The 20,368-nt window shown below is 36.7% G+C and overlaps 1 protein-coding gene across 1 annotated transcript in view; it reads left to right on the top strand.

Annotated features, from left to right (window-relative positions):
• The window catches only part of LOC123880049 (carboxyl-terminal PDZ ligand of neuronal nitric oxide synthase protein), a 163,325-nt gene that overhangs the window by 91,678 nt on the left and 51,279 nt on the right, over window positions 1-20,368 (top strand). The window contains exons 3-5 of the mRNA XM_045927935.1: window positions 10,383-10,454; window positions 13,645-13,743; window positions 19,269-19,457. Of these exons, the coding sequence (XP_045783891.1) occupies window positions 10,383-10,454; window positions 13,645-13,743; window positions 19,269-19,457 (360 nt within the window). The remainder of the gene's footprint in view (window positions 1-10,382; window positions 10,455-13,644; window positions 13,744-19,268; window positions 19,458-20,368) is intronic.

Here is a 20,368-nt window from a genome sequence, read left to right as displayed (position 1 = left end):
TAAGCACAGGTTTTTAACCCCCGACCCAAAAAGAGGGGTGTTATAAGTTTGACGTGTGTATCTGTGTATCTGTGTGTCTGTGTATCTGTGTATTTGTGTATCTGTCTGTGGCATCGTAGCGTCTAAACGAATGAACCGATTTTAATTTAGTTTTTTTTGTTTGAAAGGTGGCTTGATCGAGAGTGTTCTTAGATATAATCTAAAAAAATTGGTTCAGCCGTTTAAGAGTTATCAGCTCTTTTCTAGTTTTCTTGTAGAAAAGAAGGTTAGATAACCGTTAGGTTCATCATATTATGTCAATTGACAAATGTCAAGCTGTCAAGATGGACGTTGCCTAAATACATAATTATTTATTTGAAAATGATGTTTTGGAAAACTCAAATACTTTGGATCGTCGGGGGTGTTATAAATTTTTAATTTACACTTGTAACTAAACATGTCACTTTTACAAGGATCTTTCGGCTCATTTTACTTTCACGTTTTTGTTTTTCGTTTTTCGACCCTCAAATTCTATCAACGGCGACGAGATGTAAAATCCAACCTTGCTGTTTGTTTTAGCCTTAGGCCACGGGCAAACCTAGCGGAAAATTGCGCGTGGAAACCGGTCGACGGAATTCCGCTGCGCCACTGGATATAATAAAATTATAAGCGACGCGACATATCTGCGCTAAAAAAGAATAAAGTTGATTTCAAACTACGGAATACAATATAATATATAAATATCGCTCACCGTACTTTTAAAGTAAAAGTAGGGTGAGCGATATTTATATATTATATTACTTTTATTATATTATATTTCCGTAGTTTAGAATTTTTCTCGCTCGTGATTTCCACCTTTTGTTTTTGTTCCTCACGCAAAAAATCCGACAAACAAGTGGCGCGCAAGTCATATTGCAACCCATGCTAGCATGCGGTCACGGGCATTAGCTACTCACACTCACATTAATATTATATATTATTATTATATTATAATATATTATAAAAGTATGTGTGTGTGTGTGTGTGTGTGTTTGTATGTTTGTTACTCTTTCACACAAAAACTACTCGACGGATTTGACTGAAATTGAATGGAGATAGATTATACCCTGGATTAACTTAAATGCTACTTTTTATCCCTGAAAAAAGAGTTCTTAGGAAAATAAATGAAATAAGTTTAAGTATAAGTAATAAATTAAGTTGATATTATTTTGTAAAAACATTTTATATTTAGTATTAATTATTACAATAAAATATACCTTTAGTACACATAACAAATATATTTATTACACATAATACACGTAATCTAGTAGTTTTGGGTACAACTAGATTACAACGTGGGGTTATTCAAGGGGCGGACAAACAAATTCCTGAAAGGCCAGCAACTCATCAGCGGTACCTCTGGTGCTACAAATATTCATAGACGGCGGTAATCACTTAACATCAGGTGACCCACCTACTCGTTTGTTCGCTATTTTATTTTGGACTCTTCCTTTTGGCTTTGCCATAGTCGGATAAAAGATGGTTTAAAAAAGTCGGCGGAGAAACGATCATAAATTTTATTTATCCTACTTTTACATATAACTCCTAGATGTCGCTGTATTCCTCTTGACCGCGCTAAACCTCAAGTCTGAATGAGTACTGATATAATCTGATTAATTAGAAGCTCACCTGCAACTGATTTTTAAGGGAAATTTTTGGAATAAGGCGAAATCGTAAGATTTAGCCTTACCTATATTATTTTAATCTATTAGTACAGGAAAAATATGACCGATAATAAATAAATATAAGGCATTTTGCGGCAGAATTTGTACATCAATGAAACTTTGTATATAACTTTATCTTGTCACTAGAAATGAGGATCTGCCGAGTCGTACCAAAATTTAGGGGCCCTGCCCCTGCCCAGGGGATATGGGCAGGGGGGAAATTTAAAAAATATAACCATAGGAGATACAAGAAAACTGTCTGAGGAAACTTCAGCTCTTTTTTTGTGAAAACAATTTTGGCATAGTCAATTATTCGGTCAAGTGTGAGTTGAGTTGTCCATAAAAATCAATGAAATTGATAAAAAAAAACCTTAATGCTGATCGACTTAGTTTCATGTAAGGATCATTTCATTGTATTGAAAGAAAAAAAATCGAGACAGCAGAAGTTGGTCAAAGTGTAAATGTTTTTTCATACAATTTCTAAGTACTGGTGTCTGGTAGGTAGGTAGGTAATATCATCTTTTCATAATAATTATCATGGACGTGTCATAGTCATAGTCAGTATCTACAATATTATTTCGCTATGAACACTTTCTGAATCTTGATAACTGTAGTGAAACTATGTCAAAATTAATTTTTTATATACAAGTATTATAGATTATTATTTTTATATTATTATATTTAATAATATAAAATATAATTATTATTATACTTAACTTAAATAACTTAAATTCCAAATTTTATGATCTACTATATATTGTCAACGTAAAAACGACCGCATTGCACGCAGTGTTGTTGTAGTGAATCATGCAATGCACTCGTTGCATATAAGAAAAACGTTTAATTAAAAATGTAAGCAGTCCGTCCAACAGAGTTACCGGAGCAAGACGTATGCGTAACCCTGCGAGTTGGATCCGGAAATTTTTGGAAGTTGGTTAAAAATGACACCTTACTCGCTTGGTTTGTAAAATGTGCATTTATACAACCCACTCCCCCCCAATACTGGGAAGGGGTAGGTCGCCTAAATTTTGGTAGGGCTCAGCAGATCCTCGTTTCTAGTGCCAAGATAAAGTTATGGACATAGTCTCATTAATGTACATATTTTGCGTTCAAAGTAAGATATTTATCTGTATTATATCTATATTTATATTTTATACTGTGTGTGTGTATGTGTGTTTATATTGTTGTGTGGAAACAAGGAAGGTCGCTTGTATGGGATGCCACGTGTGTTGATACACTGGCGCTGTCTCACATACAGGTGACCTCCGTGGCGGCCGGAACGGCAGCCACTAAGGCAGAAAAGGCCAAGAAGCGCAAATATGAAAATATAGAAAATAATTTCATATTTGTGCCTTTTGGAGTGGAGACCATGGGTTCGAGGGGCGAGGATGCCAGATCCTTTTTTAAGGACCTCTCATCCCGTCTTGTGGAGTCCACGGGTGACCGGAAATCTGGCAGTTACCTTGGTCAGCATATTAGTCTGGCCATTCAACGAGGTAACGCAGCCAGCGTTCTGGGCACTCTGCCTCGTTACAGTGATTTGGATGATATTTTTGTTTTATAATTTTTATATTTAAGTATTTTTAACATTTGTGAAAATCTGTATTATTACTTTCTGAAAAATTAAAATGTGTTTTATACTAATCTTTAACTTACTTAATAAATAAAATTGAAGTCTCTGTCAGTAATATCGGAATATGGTTATTTGAACTGTACTATCACCGAATTACCCGTTTTTTTTGACTGTCTGTCTGTCTGTTTAACGGGCTAATCTTCGGAGCGGTTCCAACTTCTCAACCCTGATGATGTAAGGAATTGCATTCGAAATCGTGGTGATCCCACGGGATTTTTAAGGAATTATAAGGCAAGGTGAAGTGATATTTCTAATAATATTCTATTGCTATGCGAATGGGCTTATTCCGTTTAGCCACCCTAAAATAGGTGCTCCGAGCTATACCAATACATAAACGGGAAGTATCCTTTATGTGTTCTTGACAGACGCGACGGACAAACGGACAGAAAACAAAGTGATTACATAAGGGTTCCTTTTTCCTTAAAAAGCGCGGAACGTTAAAAAATATGAGAGATAGAACAAGTATTGTCACACTAATATTATAAAGGAGAAAGTTTGTGTGTGTGTGTGTGTATGTTTGTTACTCCTTCACGCAAAAACTAATGAACGGATTGGGCAGAAATTTAAAATGGAGATAGATTATACCCTGGATTAGCACATAGGCTACTTTTTATCCCGGAAAATCAAAGAGTTCCCACGGGAATTTTAAAAAACCTACATCCACGCGAACGAAGTCGCGGGTATCAGCTAGTAGTTTTATAAAATGCCTCCAGGCAGCGAACCTAAACAAAAAACTCCATCGGAGGGCGGGAGGTCCATGTAAGTAGAAAATAACTGTATTTTATTGCCCGAGGGAAGTTTATTATAATGATGACAGTCTATTGGATTTTATCGGGCTGGATACATTTATCGGAACTAGATTCTCTGAGCTTATAATAAAAGCTGCGAAGGGAAATATTCCCAAAGGTACCTACGGAAGGGAATATTATACACCTGGATGAAGCCTTGACAGTAAAATACTCAAAAGATATTAGGTATACAACTCCAGTGAAGTTTTCTACAGAGATTGTTTGCTTTACAATGTATGCAGTTTTTGTGAATCAAACACTTGAAAATGCTGCCTACATATGCCGCTGTTAGTAATGATCTCAGATTAAACCACATTGTTATACAGTATACTTTTATTAACAGCTTCTCACATATAATTTCACAAGTGTCGCCATTATCAAGCTTAACCAGAGAGTTCAAAGAGCACCCCAAAGCACAGACTCCTAGAAATTGACAGAAATATTAGACTTTATACTTTGACATAAGATTTTTACACCTGTTATCTCCCAAGGTCACCATGATCCAAACTTCATAGTTGCTGATCGTTCCTCCTTGAGTTGTGGACAATACGCAGAGGAACTTTCAGCTTTCATAAAATAACGAAGTTCTGGCACGCGCTGACCCTGTCTCTATTAGTTACAGAATCGTAGCGAAACCTCTCTGATGTGACTAGATTAAATAGGTTCTCTATTGTAACCTTTTGTGAAAGCAGCTAATAAGCACAAACGTAGCTACACTATAATCCTACTCCGCCAGCTAACGAGGCTCTCGCAGTCTCGGTACACCTTCTATATTTCGTTTAATTAACCTTCTCGATGCATATTTCGTTTCAGTGTAAAAGGGAAGAGAAACTGGTTTATTAAAAAGATAAGACCATCTAATTAATTTCGTTCAAAGGATTTTCCTCCGCTGTTGCATTTAACTACAAGCTTTTAGCTTATTAAGAAATATTAAGTTGATTCCGAAACAGGGGGACTGAGTTATTAGGTATTCCGTGAACAATTTCTGGATATACCTATGCAGTTCTTGTATAGTTATCTGTGATCCGTCTGAAATAAAGTATAGATTATAAATTATAGGTATAATGCGTTCAAACTCCAAACTATAAGTTGAGGTGTTGTGGGGTGTTGGCGTTTGCTGACGCGCGTGCGGTGCCTTTTGGGATTGTTTTTTTTCTGTTAAAAGTGACCGGTTTTTGTGTTTTACTGGAGTTTTTTGGTGACGTGGAACTGACTAGGAAGCGCTCCAGACAGGCGCCGCGCGTGTGTCGGCGAGCGCCGGCACAGACGAAGTCCATACTTATATAGTTTCCCTAACTTGTAAATAACTACAAACCTGACATTGGGTAATCTGTGTAAAGCATCGATGTATATGGATAGGCCCTTAGAAGAAAAAAAATGCGCTCACAAGGTAAAGAGAATTGGCAAAAGTCTCTTTATCACGCATCAGTCGGCCGCACACGCTTTATCGTATCGCACGTGTTTTTGACTGTCGAAAATGCCGTCATGTGCGGTCAAATCTTGCAAAAACCGTACGGAAATCCATCAAAAAAAAGATGGAATAACATTTCACTTGTAAGTATATCGTTTTCTCATTTAATTTAACGTATAAGCTGGGTATATTTTTAATTTTGCTATGATTAAATATTTGCCGCAAAAATATCGTAAAATTGGAATACAGAAAGAATGGAGTCGTGTTATTTTTTTTGAAGTAAAACTTTTTATTCGCGTATGACAGACTACTTATGATCATGAATATATTTAACTATGATTGTATGTTTGTAAGTATTTAACTACGTATGTTTGTATATAATTAACTGTTTTACTATGTATGTATATTTGTACTAGTAGACTAGCGATGTTTCCGATATTCGCATCCTCACCCGCAATTGTGAAGGTTACGCATTGATTTGGGCATCTCAAGTTGAAAACTATTTTGAATATGGTAGAAAATGACTAAACTTAAATAAAAAACTTTATGTTAAAGTTATTGTATTTATAATTTTCAAATACAAAACAGCTCCATTCCATCCTTGTTCTTTTTAATAATAGAGAGTTGACGCTCGCGTCAAATTCACTGACGAGTTCAATGACGTAATATTTATTTTTTTATAAGCTCATTTTTGTAAACGGATTTATATGGGAATGACATATCCTTATACATCGATGGTGTAAAGCCAGACGAGAGAAAAAAAAACTATAAGTTAATAAAAATAATATAAATTAGTTTCTGCCATGTAGTGATGTCTGTGTGCTAGAAATAGGTATACATATTTTGTTTTCATAGGTTTTAAATATATTTTCAATAGGTTTTGTAGAACTAACTAAAAGCTATGCTTGGAGTTCTTCTACGTGATCAAATCAAAAGTGGAGATCCGCAGAAGAAACAGAGAGTCCATTTCATCACTCAAACAAAAATCTTTTACTCTGTAACAGAAATTCGATAGTCGGTGTTTAACGAGCACAATTATTATATTGCTTGACTAAGAGATTGCTCAATTATTTTAGGCAGGCGTTTTAATAACCGCATCAAGATTATTATCCTCCTTCCTGCCATATTGAATTTTTAACCCCCGACCCAAAAAGAGGGGTGTTATAAGTTTGACGTGTGTATCTGTGTGTCTGTGTATCTGTGTGTCTGTGTATCTGTGTATCTGTGTATCTGTGTATCTGTCTGTGGCATCGTAGCGCCTAAACGAATGAATCGATTTTAATTTAGTTTTTTTTGTTTGAAAGGTGGCTTGATCGAGAGTGTTCTTAGCTATAATCCAAAAAAATTGGTTCAGCCGTTTAAAAGTTATTAGCTATTTTCTAGTTTTCTTGTAGAAAAGAAGGTTAGATAACCCTTAGGTTCATAATATTCAAGTGTCAATTGACAAATGTCAAGCTGTCAAGATGGACGTTGCCTAGATATACATAATTATTTATTTGAAAATGATTTGTCGGGGGTGTTGAAAATTTTTAATTTACACTTGTTATTTTCAAAATAGTTATGGCCAGTATCACTTGGGATGACGTAAGGATGCTAACATTATCCCATACATCTAAATCTGTTCAGGCATTTAGAAGTTGTGGGGGTATAACCACTCACATACTCGTACATGCACTCTGAAAATAACATTACACTCCTTTTTTGAGCAGGCGCACAGACCTGAAAAGCTTGTTTTTAACCCCCGACCCAAAAAGAGGGGTGTTATAAGTTTGACGTGTATATCTGCGTATCTGTGTATCTGTGTATCTGTCTGTGGCATCGTAGCTCCTAAACTAATGAACCGATTTTAATTTAGTTTTTTTTGTTTAAAAGGTGGGGCTTGATCGAGAGTGTTTTTAGCTATAATTCAAGAAAATCGGTTCAGCCGTTTGAAAGTTATCAGCTCTTTTCTAGTTACTGTAACCTTCACTTGTCGGGGGTGTTATAATTTTTAATTTACACTTGTATTTTATTTTATTTCATAAAATCAGGGATAAGGAATGTTTTCATAAATAAACAGTAACGCATTAAGTATAATTTAATAGGTAAAATGTGTTTATTGTAGACGTTTCAAAAACATAATATTACTGCCATAAAGAGCCAATTGACATTTTTTTTTTTTAAAAAACGAAGCGATTTCCAAGGTAGGGGAAGTTTATCACACTTTACACTAATATTATAAAGGCGAAAGTTTGTATGTGTGTGTGTGTGTATGTTTGTTACTCCTTCACGCAAAAACTACTGGACGGATTTGGCTGAAATTTGGAATGGAGATAGATAATATCCTGGATTAGCACATAGGCTACTTTTTATCCCGGAAAATCAAAGAGTTCCAACGGGATTTCAAAAAACCGAAATCCACGCGGGTGAAGTCGCGGGCATCGGCTTTCCGGAACTGGATACTAAACCGATTATGAATTCTTTCACCAGTAGAAAGCTACATTATTCCTGCGTGACTTAAACTATATTTTATGTTCAAAAAATTAGAGATCCCTACGATAATTTATAAACTACCCGTGCGAAGCCCGGGCGGGTCACTAGGTTTTAAACACAGTTATAAAATTTTAGATATTTAAGAGGAATGTTCAACATCCACATAAACTCAAGAAAGTTTCAGGATATCAAGTGGAATTATGTACAAGGTTCAATTCATTTCATTATTGGTTCAAATAAAGTACTATAAAGTTAAGTTTCAAAAAAAACAAACAAACTAAAATAAATGAGGAAAAGTCCGTATCTTCACGGGGGACGTTTATTCAAACACAGTAAACTTATACCGCCTAACCCTTTTTCGTATAAGTGCTCCCATCGCCCCACCCACACTCAATTTCCGTGAGTAACTTAGTAATCATCACTTATTGTATAGTAGCAATTATACATTGTTACTTTAAGGATTGAATTTTAAGGATCATCTATTTAAATGTATTTACGTGGTACAGAAACAAGTTGCATTCCGGGGACGGGCTATTACGAAGAGGCTACTTTTGTCCTGGGAAATAAAAAGTTCCCACGGGATTTTTAAAAACCTAAATCCACGCGGGCGAAGCTGTGGGCATCAGCTAGTTTGATATATCGTCGATTCAGGATCAAACCGAGAGTTCTTGCTCGTAAGCTAATCGACAATCTATCACCCGCTCACTTCTGAGGCGGAAACTGACGCGAAATTACTTCTTGATGTGTGTGATTAGGTATGGAATGTGTAACTGCATAGCAATAGGCTGCTTTTCCACCAGAGATGTGCTATGCTACCTTGCTACGGATATGTGTGATATCCACCAATCATTTTCATTGCTCCACAAAGCTTAGCATTGATAGAAACGGAGCTACGCTTTTAACCGACTTCCAAAAAAGGAGAAGGTTCTCAATTCGTCGGAACCTTTTTTTTTTTAATGTATGTTCACCGATTACTCAAAGACCCCTGAACCGATTTGGAATTTTTTTTTGTTTGAAAGGGTATACTGTGCAGGTGGTCCCATATAAATTTGGTGAAGATCTGATGAATATCTTCGGAGATGGAGAACAGAACTCCTCAATGGATAAGAGCAAATTGCTCGCGATCAGTGTAATAGCTTAGTAAACAGTAGGGTTTTAACTGGGCATAGCATATTATAGTACAGTGGGGCCACTAAAAATTGTGACCTGTAAAAATGTACCTAGTACTACCTAGGTATGAAGTCGGGCGAGCTTCACATTTGGATTTCTAATTTTGTTTTATTATGCTCGCTCGACTTCATACCTAGGTACATTACACGTGTAACGAAACAAAAATTAATTATTTATTACTTTTTAGTGCTTGTGGTTTTTGAAGTCGGTTTTATTTTTCTTTTGAAAATTTTTTTGAATGGAGGGATGCGTGCTATGGATGAGCGCTACGGAGGTCAGCTACGTTTTGGCAGCTTCTTCACTTTGCAATCACGTACGAAAAGGCATAAACGATTTCGATCCTTCAAGTAGCTCGTATATGATATGAGTGTCGGTCAGGAAAAGCAAGTATTTTTTAAATATTTTCATCAAATTATTGGAATGTTCTCCCAAAACCTACGCGAAGAAAATAGGTTCAACGCGTAGAAGTTAACCGTGAGTTTTAGTCTAAAAAAACCAATAACAAAATCAATTATTTAATTAGAGTACGCTCTAATTAAATAATTGATTTTGCTATTGGTTTGTTTGCTTTTTGCTATCGCAACATATTAATTATCCAGTTCATGATCTAACACTGAAAATATGCAATTTAACCGTTCCGAATCTTAGAGGGAGACTAGACTAAAAACCTTCAAAACACCTGTATTTATGCAAATTCACTCTGGCTAACTTCCTAGCAACAGATTGTACCGATGACATCGAATGAGCCAAGTATCGATTTCATTAGATAAACAAATAATTTTATATTATTTTTGACAATTCGAATCATTTTTTTTTTAAATTACCTTACAATATTATAATGATACTCGTATCCATGTGAGCGCTCCTATTACTATTTTTTTAGGGTTCTGTACCCGCAGGGTGCCAACGGGACTCTATACGGGCTCCGTCCGTCCGGTCTGTCTGTCTGTCAGCGGGCTGTATCTCGTGAACCTTAATAGGTACAAAGTTGAAATTTTCACAAAATGTGTATTTCTATTGCCGCTATAACAACAAATAATAAGAATTTTAAAATGACCGCTATGAATATTAAAGTGTTATTTCTTGTACGATGGTAGGTACGGGAGTCAGGACCCTTCGTTTGCGAGTCCGTCTCGCACGACCGATTTATTAAAACTTTTTAAAAATTGAATAAGTATTCTTCTTTCTAAGGAAATATATACTATTTGGGTATTTTTGTTTCACAGTATATCGGGACGATGGACGTGCCTCGCCCAACGAGCCGAGTTGAGATCGTGGCTGCTATGCGCCGCGTCCGTGTAAGTACCCTCACTTGACTATAATCCACACTAATATTATAAATGCGTAAGTGTGTCTGTCCGTCTGTCCGTCTGTCTGTCTGTCTGTCTGCTACTTTTTCACGGCCCAACAGTTTAACTGATTCTGACGAAAGGTACAGGGTTAGCTTATATCCCGGGGACGGACGGCTACTTTTTATCGCGGAAAATCAAAGAGTTCCCACGGGATGCCTAAAAACCCATCCGCTCAAGTGATTTGTATGAAATTTGGTACCGAGGTAGCTTGCATTCCTGTAATTGACATAGGCAACTTTTTATCCCGGAAAATCAAACTATTCCCACGGGATCTCCAAAAACCTAAATTCACGCGGACGAAGTCGTGGGCGTCCTCTAGTACATAATATCAGAATAGTCAAAGTAGAAAAAATAATATAGTAAAATAACCAACTCGATAGATACTAAAGTAAAAATAAATACAATAAAATCTGTTTAATTTTATTTAATTTAATAAATGCTGTACAGAAATGCCAAGGACTATGACTAATCAGAGGACATCAGTAAATCGATCAAAAAAAAGTTACAGTAAGGTCTCACGAAACATTTAGTTTCGCCAACCACTCGCGCTGCTGCAGGTTAACGTGTCCTGCCCTCCCTCTACTAATAAAACCGGTCAAGTCAGACTCACGCACATATTTCCGTACTCAGGTATTTTTCCCAAAATTTGCACGATAAATTAAAAAATATATACCATGTAATTTATTTAAGCAACAAATACCGAAAACAACGATTTATAAAATAGTTTGTAAGCTGTAACAAAAACAAACGATTTTTTTTTGGCCTTTTCTTTCACGGTTTATTCTAGCTCAGAAAACAAATATGTAACACACCCAAAACATGATTTTATAATTATGTACGGGACCCGACTGGCACTTGACCGGGTTTTTAACTAAAGTTTCAGTAACAGACGTCGGTTGTAACGAATGAAAAATCTAATTTTTAAAGCTCTAAATTTTTCCAGCATAGGTCATCTGCCAATGAAAGATTAATATTCGCGATTCGATTGCAGCGACCGAAATTTAAAAAGAACGGAACGTTCTATTTAAAAAAAACTTAATATTCCCCCTTCAAAGCGTACCAGGAAATTAAACTTGCCGTTCGGGCTTTTTCATTTTACAATAGAATAACCACTGAAAAAGCATACTGGTTTTTAGCTTTAATAACTTTATTCAAGGTAGAGAAACTGGAGCGAATGTACCTAAGTAGTTATAGGTATTCGTAGATATTGTCATCATCATTATCAACCAATAGAAGTCTTCTGCTGGACATAGGTCTCTTGTATGGATTTCCACACGCTACGGTCTTGCGCCGCCTGAATTCAGCGGCTCGCAGTGATTCGTTTGATGTAATCTGGTCACCTAGTGAGGGATCCTTCAACGCTGGGGTTTTCGGTGGCAAGGCTTCCATTCTAGCACCTTGTGATTCTAACGTCTATCGGTTTTTCGAACGTACCCTTCCCACTGCCACTTCAACTTTGCAAGCCGTTAAGCTATAAGTAAATCAGTATTACCTCCCTGGTTCTCCTACGAATCTCCTCATATTTGATTTGACCACGTAGATAAATTCCAAGCATAGCTCTCTCCATCGCCGGTTGAGTGACCCCGAAGATTCTTATAAGGCCTATATTGGTATTGTTTACATAATGTTTCAATAGGTGCCGAGTCCGTGGATATACTACCATGGGGTGTGGACCCATTGGCGGGTCTAAGGGATACCACCATGTACCTACTCGTGGTCCTACTATTATAGGTACATTATAAAAATAATTGCGCGTCACATGTGATTTTTAACCCCCGACCCAAAAAGAGGGGTGTTATAAGTTTGACGTATGTATCACGTGTATCTGTGTACCTATCTGTCTGTAGCATCTAAACAAATGAACCGATTTTAATTTAGTTTTTTTGTTTGTAAGGTGGCTTGATCGAGAGTGTTCTTAGCTATAACCCAAAAAAATTGGTTCTGCCGTTTGAAAGTTATCAGCTCTTTTCTAGTTACTGTAACCTTCACTTGTCGGGGATGTTATAAATTTTTAATTAACACTTCTAATTTTTCATTTCGAACAAAATGCATGGAACGAAAAATTTGTAAATACTCCAAATGATCTAGTTTTTAGGAAATAATTAATATTCATTAGTTCTCAGAAAACATGAGCTTTATTTTCTAGACTTTCGACATAGGTGGGTAGGTACTAGGTACCGGGTACCTAATTTGCTAGTCCGTTTGTTTTGCAATTACGAGTACGTACCTACTTACCTACACACGAGACAGCATAATAATTGTTATGAGATTTCGTAATATGAGTCGACGTTCTAGCAGAGGATGAAAACTTTGTAAGCGAATATGATTGTTTTATAAAATACCCGAAAATATCGGATGCCCGCGACTTCATCCGCGTGGATTTAGGTTTTTAAAGATACCGTGGGAACTGTTTGATTTTCCGGAATAAAAAGTTGCCTATGTCAATAACAGGGACATCCGCTGGTGGAGTAACGAGGCGTTGTCGGTCCCTTATGCTCCGTCGTCAGCGGTGGGATGGAACTTCGTGAGGTTTTTAGTTGGTAATAGTCCGACACTGTGCTCGTGGCTGGTGGTATCCAAAATCCAAAATATTGCATAAATATTATGTTCTCCGTGTCAATGTAATTAAAGCGCTTCTCGAATCCTTGAAGGGCGGATAAAGCCGAATAATTGGATAAAGTCGGAAGTTAACGCAGCCTCTGTGGAAGCGGTAAATAGCTACCAACAATTTGTGTCCAATGATATTGTTGATGTTCAAGTGCTGATAGCTTATTAAGAGACCGTTCTTCTATTCGAGTGAGCACCTCCTAATTTTTCGGAGTTACGAGTATGTGCGTTATTAGCAATTACGATTTACGAGTAAGTAAGTGTCACTTGCCTTAACGGTGAAGGAAAACAATTTTGTTTTGGTTTTAATAACGAATCGTCATAGTCACTAATTGACAGCTTTACAATAAAGAGAGAGGAAAAACTCTGAAAGGTTCGAGTATAGAGGAATGTGAACCCTGAATCCCCGAATGGGAGACCGACAGCAAGCATCCATCGACCGCTATAATATATGAAAGATAATGATAATATTATGATGATGATGATAATTATGATGATTATGATGACGATGATGGACTTTCGTTCACAGTACGAGTTCAAGGCGAAGGGCGCGAAGAAGCGAAAGGTGACCGTGGACGTGTCCGTGGACGGCGTGCGCGTCACCACGCGAACTAACTGTTCTAACCAGGTGAGGCTTCATTCTTCTTCTATTAAACGAATAAATTACTCATTAACCATTTTAAAATATCGACTAAACTAAAAAAGCACGTCAACTCATTGTGACGTCACATGCCAGTAATGCATAGAAACACGCATACTAAGCGCGTTACTACTAGTAGGTACCTAATACTGATTTGACTAGTATTCAAACATCGGATTGTTGAACACATAACCACTCTTTTACTATAAAATTAATTAATAAAAAACTAATTTTATAATACATAGTTAACCCAACTCCGCTTTAGTTTATAAAGCGCCAACCGCATTCTAACGAACTTGTCAGAACTATGTTACACTACACACCGTATTGGATTTTGAAAATGTTGCGGCTGTGCTGTGCGGTTACTTTGTAGTGAGTAGGTCATGGTAGGACATAACAAACAGTAGGACGGCGAGCTCCCATACCTATACAATATACATAGTTTCATACCCAGACTTGAGGCCAACCTTCACGAACCAAACTTTTGATACTTGTTCTACTAAACCAGACTAACAACGAGACAACAATTATATTATTAATCAAAGTCAATCAAATAAAGCTGGGAGGAAAAGGATATTCTTAGTAATTGTTACAAGTGAGGTCAGGATATACTTAGTTAGTTTTCCTTCACCGTTAAATCCGTTAAAGTGATATTTAACTGCTTGAAACGCACATAAATCTGAAAAGTTAGAGGATGAGCCCGAAATTGAGCCCTTGACCTCTCGAATAACATGTTGACGTCTTAACCACTAGGACATCACGCTCTCAGGAAAACGATACAAAGAGAGAGGAGATAGGTACCTAATAATTTTATGTATTTCTCAAATGAGCACATAACTGAAGGATCCTTTTCAATCAACTTCATTGGCAATTCTGAATTCACCGGCAAATTGTATCCCAGTATAGGTGGGCATAATATCAGCTCCATTCAACTTTAATAGAAGATTGAGTAATATACCTATATCTCGGTACGTTGTATTCATTGGTTGGCAAAAAAATATTAATGGAACTCCACAAATTATTCTAAACTAGGGCGACCATGATCACCAAATTGTCCAAAATCATTAAAAGTATGATATAAAAACAACTTGAACATAATAAGTGAAAATTGAATAAGAAACCCGGTCAAATGCGTGTCGTACTCGCTTACGAAGGATTCCGTACAAGAAATAAACTTTTTTATTTTTGCCTTGTATGTAACCACAAATTCACGGTTTTCAGATTTTACTCTTCTTTTGTGCTATATTTAAGACATACCTGCCAAAAATGATTCTATTTCAACGAGGATTACCTTATAGGTTTTGATTGCCTTGACGAGTCTTGAAAGATAAGACAGACAGGCAAGAAAGTGATTCTACAAGAGTGGTTACACATTCATCCACCAGTGACAATATATCAGATGGGCCTCGGATTCAAATCGGACGTATGACGATTGACGTACCTACATACTCGTATGTCAAAGATATCCACTGAATATCTTGGATTTAGATCAGAGATCAGATTAGTGCGTAAGCAATGTCCGAGTTCGGTCGGAGTTTATTGTATCCGTATTTTTACGGACTCTGATCTGATGAGTGCGTAATCGCTCTAAAGGTTCCTTTTTTCTCTGGAGATACTGAAACGTAAAAAAATACCTATCCTTTTATGCTGCGGAGTGAAATGGGCGTCCTATTAGAGAATGAATTGAAAACTTTTGCGGCTTCCTAATCTATATTCAATAACTACATAGCCTGCGGCGGGAGGGTTAGGGGTGAAAATATTGTCAATCGGGGAAAACTTTCTTCTTGATTAAAGTCGAACTGCCTGAGGGTTGAAAGTAAGCTTCATTTGGCTCAGACCTGTACAATTGATTCTTTGAAACCAATTATTTTGTAAGGTTATTCTATGACTTATTTCTGAGTCTCGAGTAAAACTTCTTGAAGGATTTGCGTATTCATATCACATAGTTGGCTGGTTCTGGCAATCATTCAGCCTATGTATTTTATTGTACCTAAAATTGTATTTGCAATACCCTGACAGGGTCTCATGTATTTAGCTTTTAGCTTTAAGCACCCACCATCAATTAATGTAAATGTACATGAAAGCAAATAAATAAATCTGAAATCTGAAATCTGAAATATGTATGGTGAAAGCTATGCTCGGAGTTTCTCTAAGTGATTAAATCACAAATTAGGAGATCCGTAGGAGAACCAGAGTAACCAACATAGCTAAAAAACTGCAATGCCTTCCAAGTTAGCCCCCTTCCATCTTAGATTACCACTAGGTGAGAGTGCATTCAAAGGCTAACTTGTTATGGGATAGAAAAAACCTCCTGGAGAAAATCTAAGGGCAAAATCTCTATACACAGCAATTTGATATAATGTCAGTAGGCATTTTTTAACCCCCGACCCAAAAAGAGGGGTGTTATAAGTTTGACGTGTGTATCTGTGTATCTGTGTGTGGCACTGTGGCATCGTAGCGTCTAAACGAATGAACCGATTTTAATTACTATAGGAGGATTTCAAATATTTGTGTATATAAATAAAATTATCTATTATATCGCTATTTATCACGTAATCCAATTTGGTCCACATTAGACCCGAAATAACATGAAATTCAAATTAGTAATTATTGGGCCATTTCGCGCGTGTTAATACAACATCAAAGCCCGCGAGAACGCTCCTGATTGCTTATACACGTGGTATAGCTGATGATGTATATAGTGGCGTTACAGGCAGAGTCGATCATGCAGATAATACAAACGCTTCCGACTTCCGATAGGTACAACTTGTGGCGAATTAATTGCCTCTGGAATATTGAGGGCTCGAATACACATGGAGTGGACGTAGTAGGTATAAAGAGAGACACAGTATAATCTTAATGTCATTGATCTCATGGTAAATGATGAATACATACGGAATGTAGCCAGAACGCTAGCAAAAACTTAGCGTTATTATTATACTTACTACCTAAACACAATCCAATGCCTTTTTATACCTTTTATTATAAAACCTAAAAGTTACCTTTGATTATAAAATTGATGATCAACTTCTTGAGAGAAAATTTGTCATCAAGGATCTCGGTGTACTGTTTGATGACCAGCTTAGTTTTCGGGATCATCACAACAGTATAACAAATAAGGCTTACAAAAATCTGGGCTTCATAGCAAGAACCACGAAAATGTTTAAAAATCCACATAGCTTCATCCTACTGTATAGCACTTTTGTACGGACGGTGCTGGAATACTGCTCAATAATTTGGTCCCCTTGCTATGCTGTTCATTCTAATAACATTGAAGGCGTTCAGAAGAAATGCCTGAAAATACTCTCCTACCGGTGTGGAATCTCCAGGCAAATACCATCCTATGCTGGTCGTCTTACTAAATTTAACATGACTCCCCTCCATATTCGCCGTAAACGACAAGATTTGCTAACCCTACATAAAATTCTACATTCCAATATAGACTCCCCCACTTTACTTTCTCAGATAAACCTTAATGTTAGATATGTAAATCGTAAACCAAAAACTTTTATACTGGAAACTTATAAAAATAACACCTCATTTTATAATCCTGTTATAAGAATGTGCCGCTCCTATAATAATATAACAGATATAGACTTAGATATTTTTGATCACAGATTTAATATCTTTGCTAGAAAAGTAGTAAAAATAATTAAGTAAAATAATAGAATAACATTGTTATTTCGTCGAATTTTTAGGTTATTTTTTATTGTAGTATAAGTGTACTTATTAAGTGTTTATATTAAATTTAATTTATTAATATTAAATAATAACTAAGCGTGCCTAAAAAACCATAGTCATGTTGTGCGACCATATAGGATTACAATAAGGTCAAAATGTAGCAATTTAAGAATTAAGTTAAAGTAATTATTGTAATCTGTTTTGGTTGACAATAAATAAATAAATAAATAAATGCCAATAATCATTTGCCTTATTAACCCCCGACCCAAAAAGAGGGGTGTTATAAGTTTGACGTGTGTATCTGTGTGTCTGTGTATCTGTGTATCTGTCTGTGGCATCGTAGCGCCTAAACGAATGAACCGATTTTAGTTTAGTTTTTTTTTGTTTGAAAGGTGGCATGATCGAGAGTGTTCTTAGCTATAATCCAAAAAAATTGATTCAGCCGTTTAAAAGTTATCAGCTCTTTTCTAGTTTTCTTGTAGAAAAGAAGGTTAGATAACCCTTAGGTTCATAATATTATGTCAATGTATTTGTTTGGAAAACTCAGATACTTTGGATCGTAGGCGCGAATAGTCCAAGAAAATCGGTTCAGCCGTTTGAAAGTTATCAGCACTTTTCTAGTTACTGTAACCTTCACTTGTCGGGGGTGTTATAAATTTTTAATTTACACTTGTCTTGTAGTTTTATTTATTTAGTATTTTTCAAACCCGCATTGCATAGCGTGCAAAACTCTGGTCAATGCCCCACCTACGACGTGGCATTCTCTAACAGTGACGGAAGAAGACTATCAGAATTTTGCCGGATCGGACGTACGCTTTTGATACTTCAGGCATTTGCTGGATGAGAATGTTGGAAGGCGCGCTCTCCATACTTTTTGGACTAGATCCCGAAAGGTAGCAGCGGAGAGCTGGTGGCTAATCGCAAACTGAGCTCACATTCGCTGCTCTGATAAAATTTGCGGTGTGATGTATGCGGACGGTCATCCTGCGAGCATCAAAAAGTTTTCTAACAGATAGTTTTCTGATAATATGCTGCGGGAACATTCAATACAGAGCGAATAGGTACACAATGGAAGTTGGAAGATGGATGGCTTCGGGAAGAAAGCCTTGTAAACTACAGAAATTTAAAATTGAAAAACTTGTAGTTCAGAACTTCTTTCAGAGAAAATATTTCAGTTTTGTTATTAGATTCTTTTGAAATATTCGTTTTAGAGCAAATGCAGATATACATCATAATTTTCTATCTAAGATAGGACGTGTTTGCTTAGAAGTTTCCGTTTGCGTTGCGAAGTTTGCATTTCTTCTAATTTTAAAGATACGGTATATAATTATTGAAAAACACACAAACTCGGAAGGGTATTCTACAATCCAAACTCTAGCCTCGCATACACAAAACTATGTATATTCCTTCTAAGTACCTACGCATACACCAAGATATTTCTTGCTTGTAGATGGAGTATTAACAGAGTAAACAAGAGTGAGGGAACTCTCGGTTTGATTCTGAATTGATGATAGGTCAAATATTAATCTATGGGGGCGTGAAATCAAAGAAAATTAGGGCTACCATAAGGCTACTAAATAATAATAAAGGCTTGTGTCTGGGACGTGATTTCTAGTACTATTCTTTATACTAGTCTATATGCTTTGACGTACGATTTTTTACATCTTTATTATATGTTATCTCCCAAAGCCACCACGATCCAAACTTCAGAGTCGCGGATCTTTCCTCCCCATGTTGAAGGACAATACGCAGAGAAACTAATGTTAGATATACGTCGTTAAAATATTGTTGTCCTACGCATTTGTAGCAATAATGACTTGTCCTTGTTGCAGAAGAAGCGGTCTCGTTTCTTCAGTCGCAACAAGAAGTCTACAACTGAGTGCATCGAGATTATGCACCATCCGATATATCGCATCTTCTACGTATCGCATGACAGCTCCGACCTTAAGATCTTCTCGTACATCGCCCGTGACGGTGCCACAAACGTCTTCAAGTGCAACGTCTTCAAGAGTACGAAGAAGGTAAGTGTTCACCATTATATCAGGTTGCGGAGTTTTATTGTTGGACTAAGGTCTTCCGTAGTGAGTCATCGCCCATCACCATCACTATCTTCAGCCATAACGTTATACTAGTACACATATATCATAGGAGACAACGCATTTGCATTCGTCACATCATATCAATATGGAACGTGCTTGTGGTGAAAGCCATCGGACTTCAAAAACAATTATTACGCAGCAAAAATTGCTGTGCCACAGCGAGGTTCCAGTATTGACATTATATAATAATAGTAAATGTTAGAATGTCTAATCCGTTATACAAAAATTGTGAAAATTGTAAATAATATTGGAATGCATAGTTAGTGAATGAGAATATGAATATTAAATCAGTCACGATAGTTTAAACATTAAAGACCCGTTCTCAGTAGTGGGCTGGCAATGATGCCTACGTCGCCCGTCACTCAGTGAGACTTTAATTCTGCTCTTCCTGAACCTGGAGTAGCTGATGCAATAAACTCAATGGCTACAGGCGTAATCAATCTTGTACTTCATTGCCGACTTTATAAATCAATCACTGTTAGATCGTTTTCACATTATCCGATCCAGCAAAAGGTTTTTAGGGTTCCGGATCTCAAAAAAGACCTTTATAGGATCACATCGTTATCTGTCTGTCTGTCGTGTTTGTCAAGAAAACTGAATCAAAAGCTGTAGAGCACTTCCCGTTCATCTAGAATCATGAAATTGGCAGGTAGCAATGTCTAGCACAGTGAAAAATCCGAAAACCGTGAATTCATGCTTTTAACTTGCAAATCATTATGCACATTTTCCAAATCACACTAATATTATAAAGGCGAAAGTTTGTGTGTGTGTGTGTGTGTGTGTGTGTGTGCGTGTGTGTGTATGTTTGTTACCCCTTCACGCAAAAACTACTG

The sequence above is a fragment of the Maniola jurtina genome, chromosome Z, assembly GCF_905333055.1.
Source record: "Maniola jurtina chromosome Z, ilManJurt1.1, whole genome shotgun sequence".
Taxonomy (NCBI): domain Eukaryota; kingdom Metazoa; phylum Arthropoda; class Insecta; order Lepidoptera; family Nymphalidae; genus Maniola; species Maniola jurtina.
Note: the sequence above shows the minus strand (reverse complement) of the source record. Positions and strands in the feature narration are given on the sequence as shown.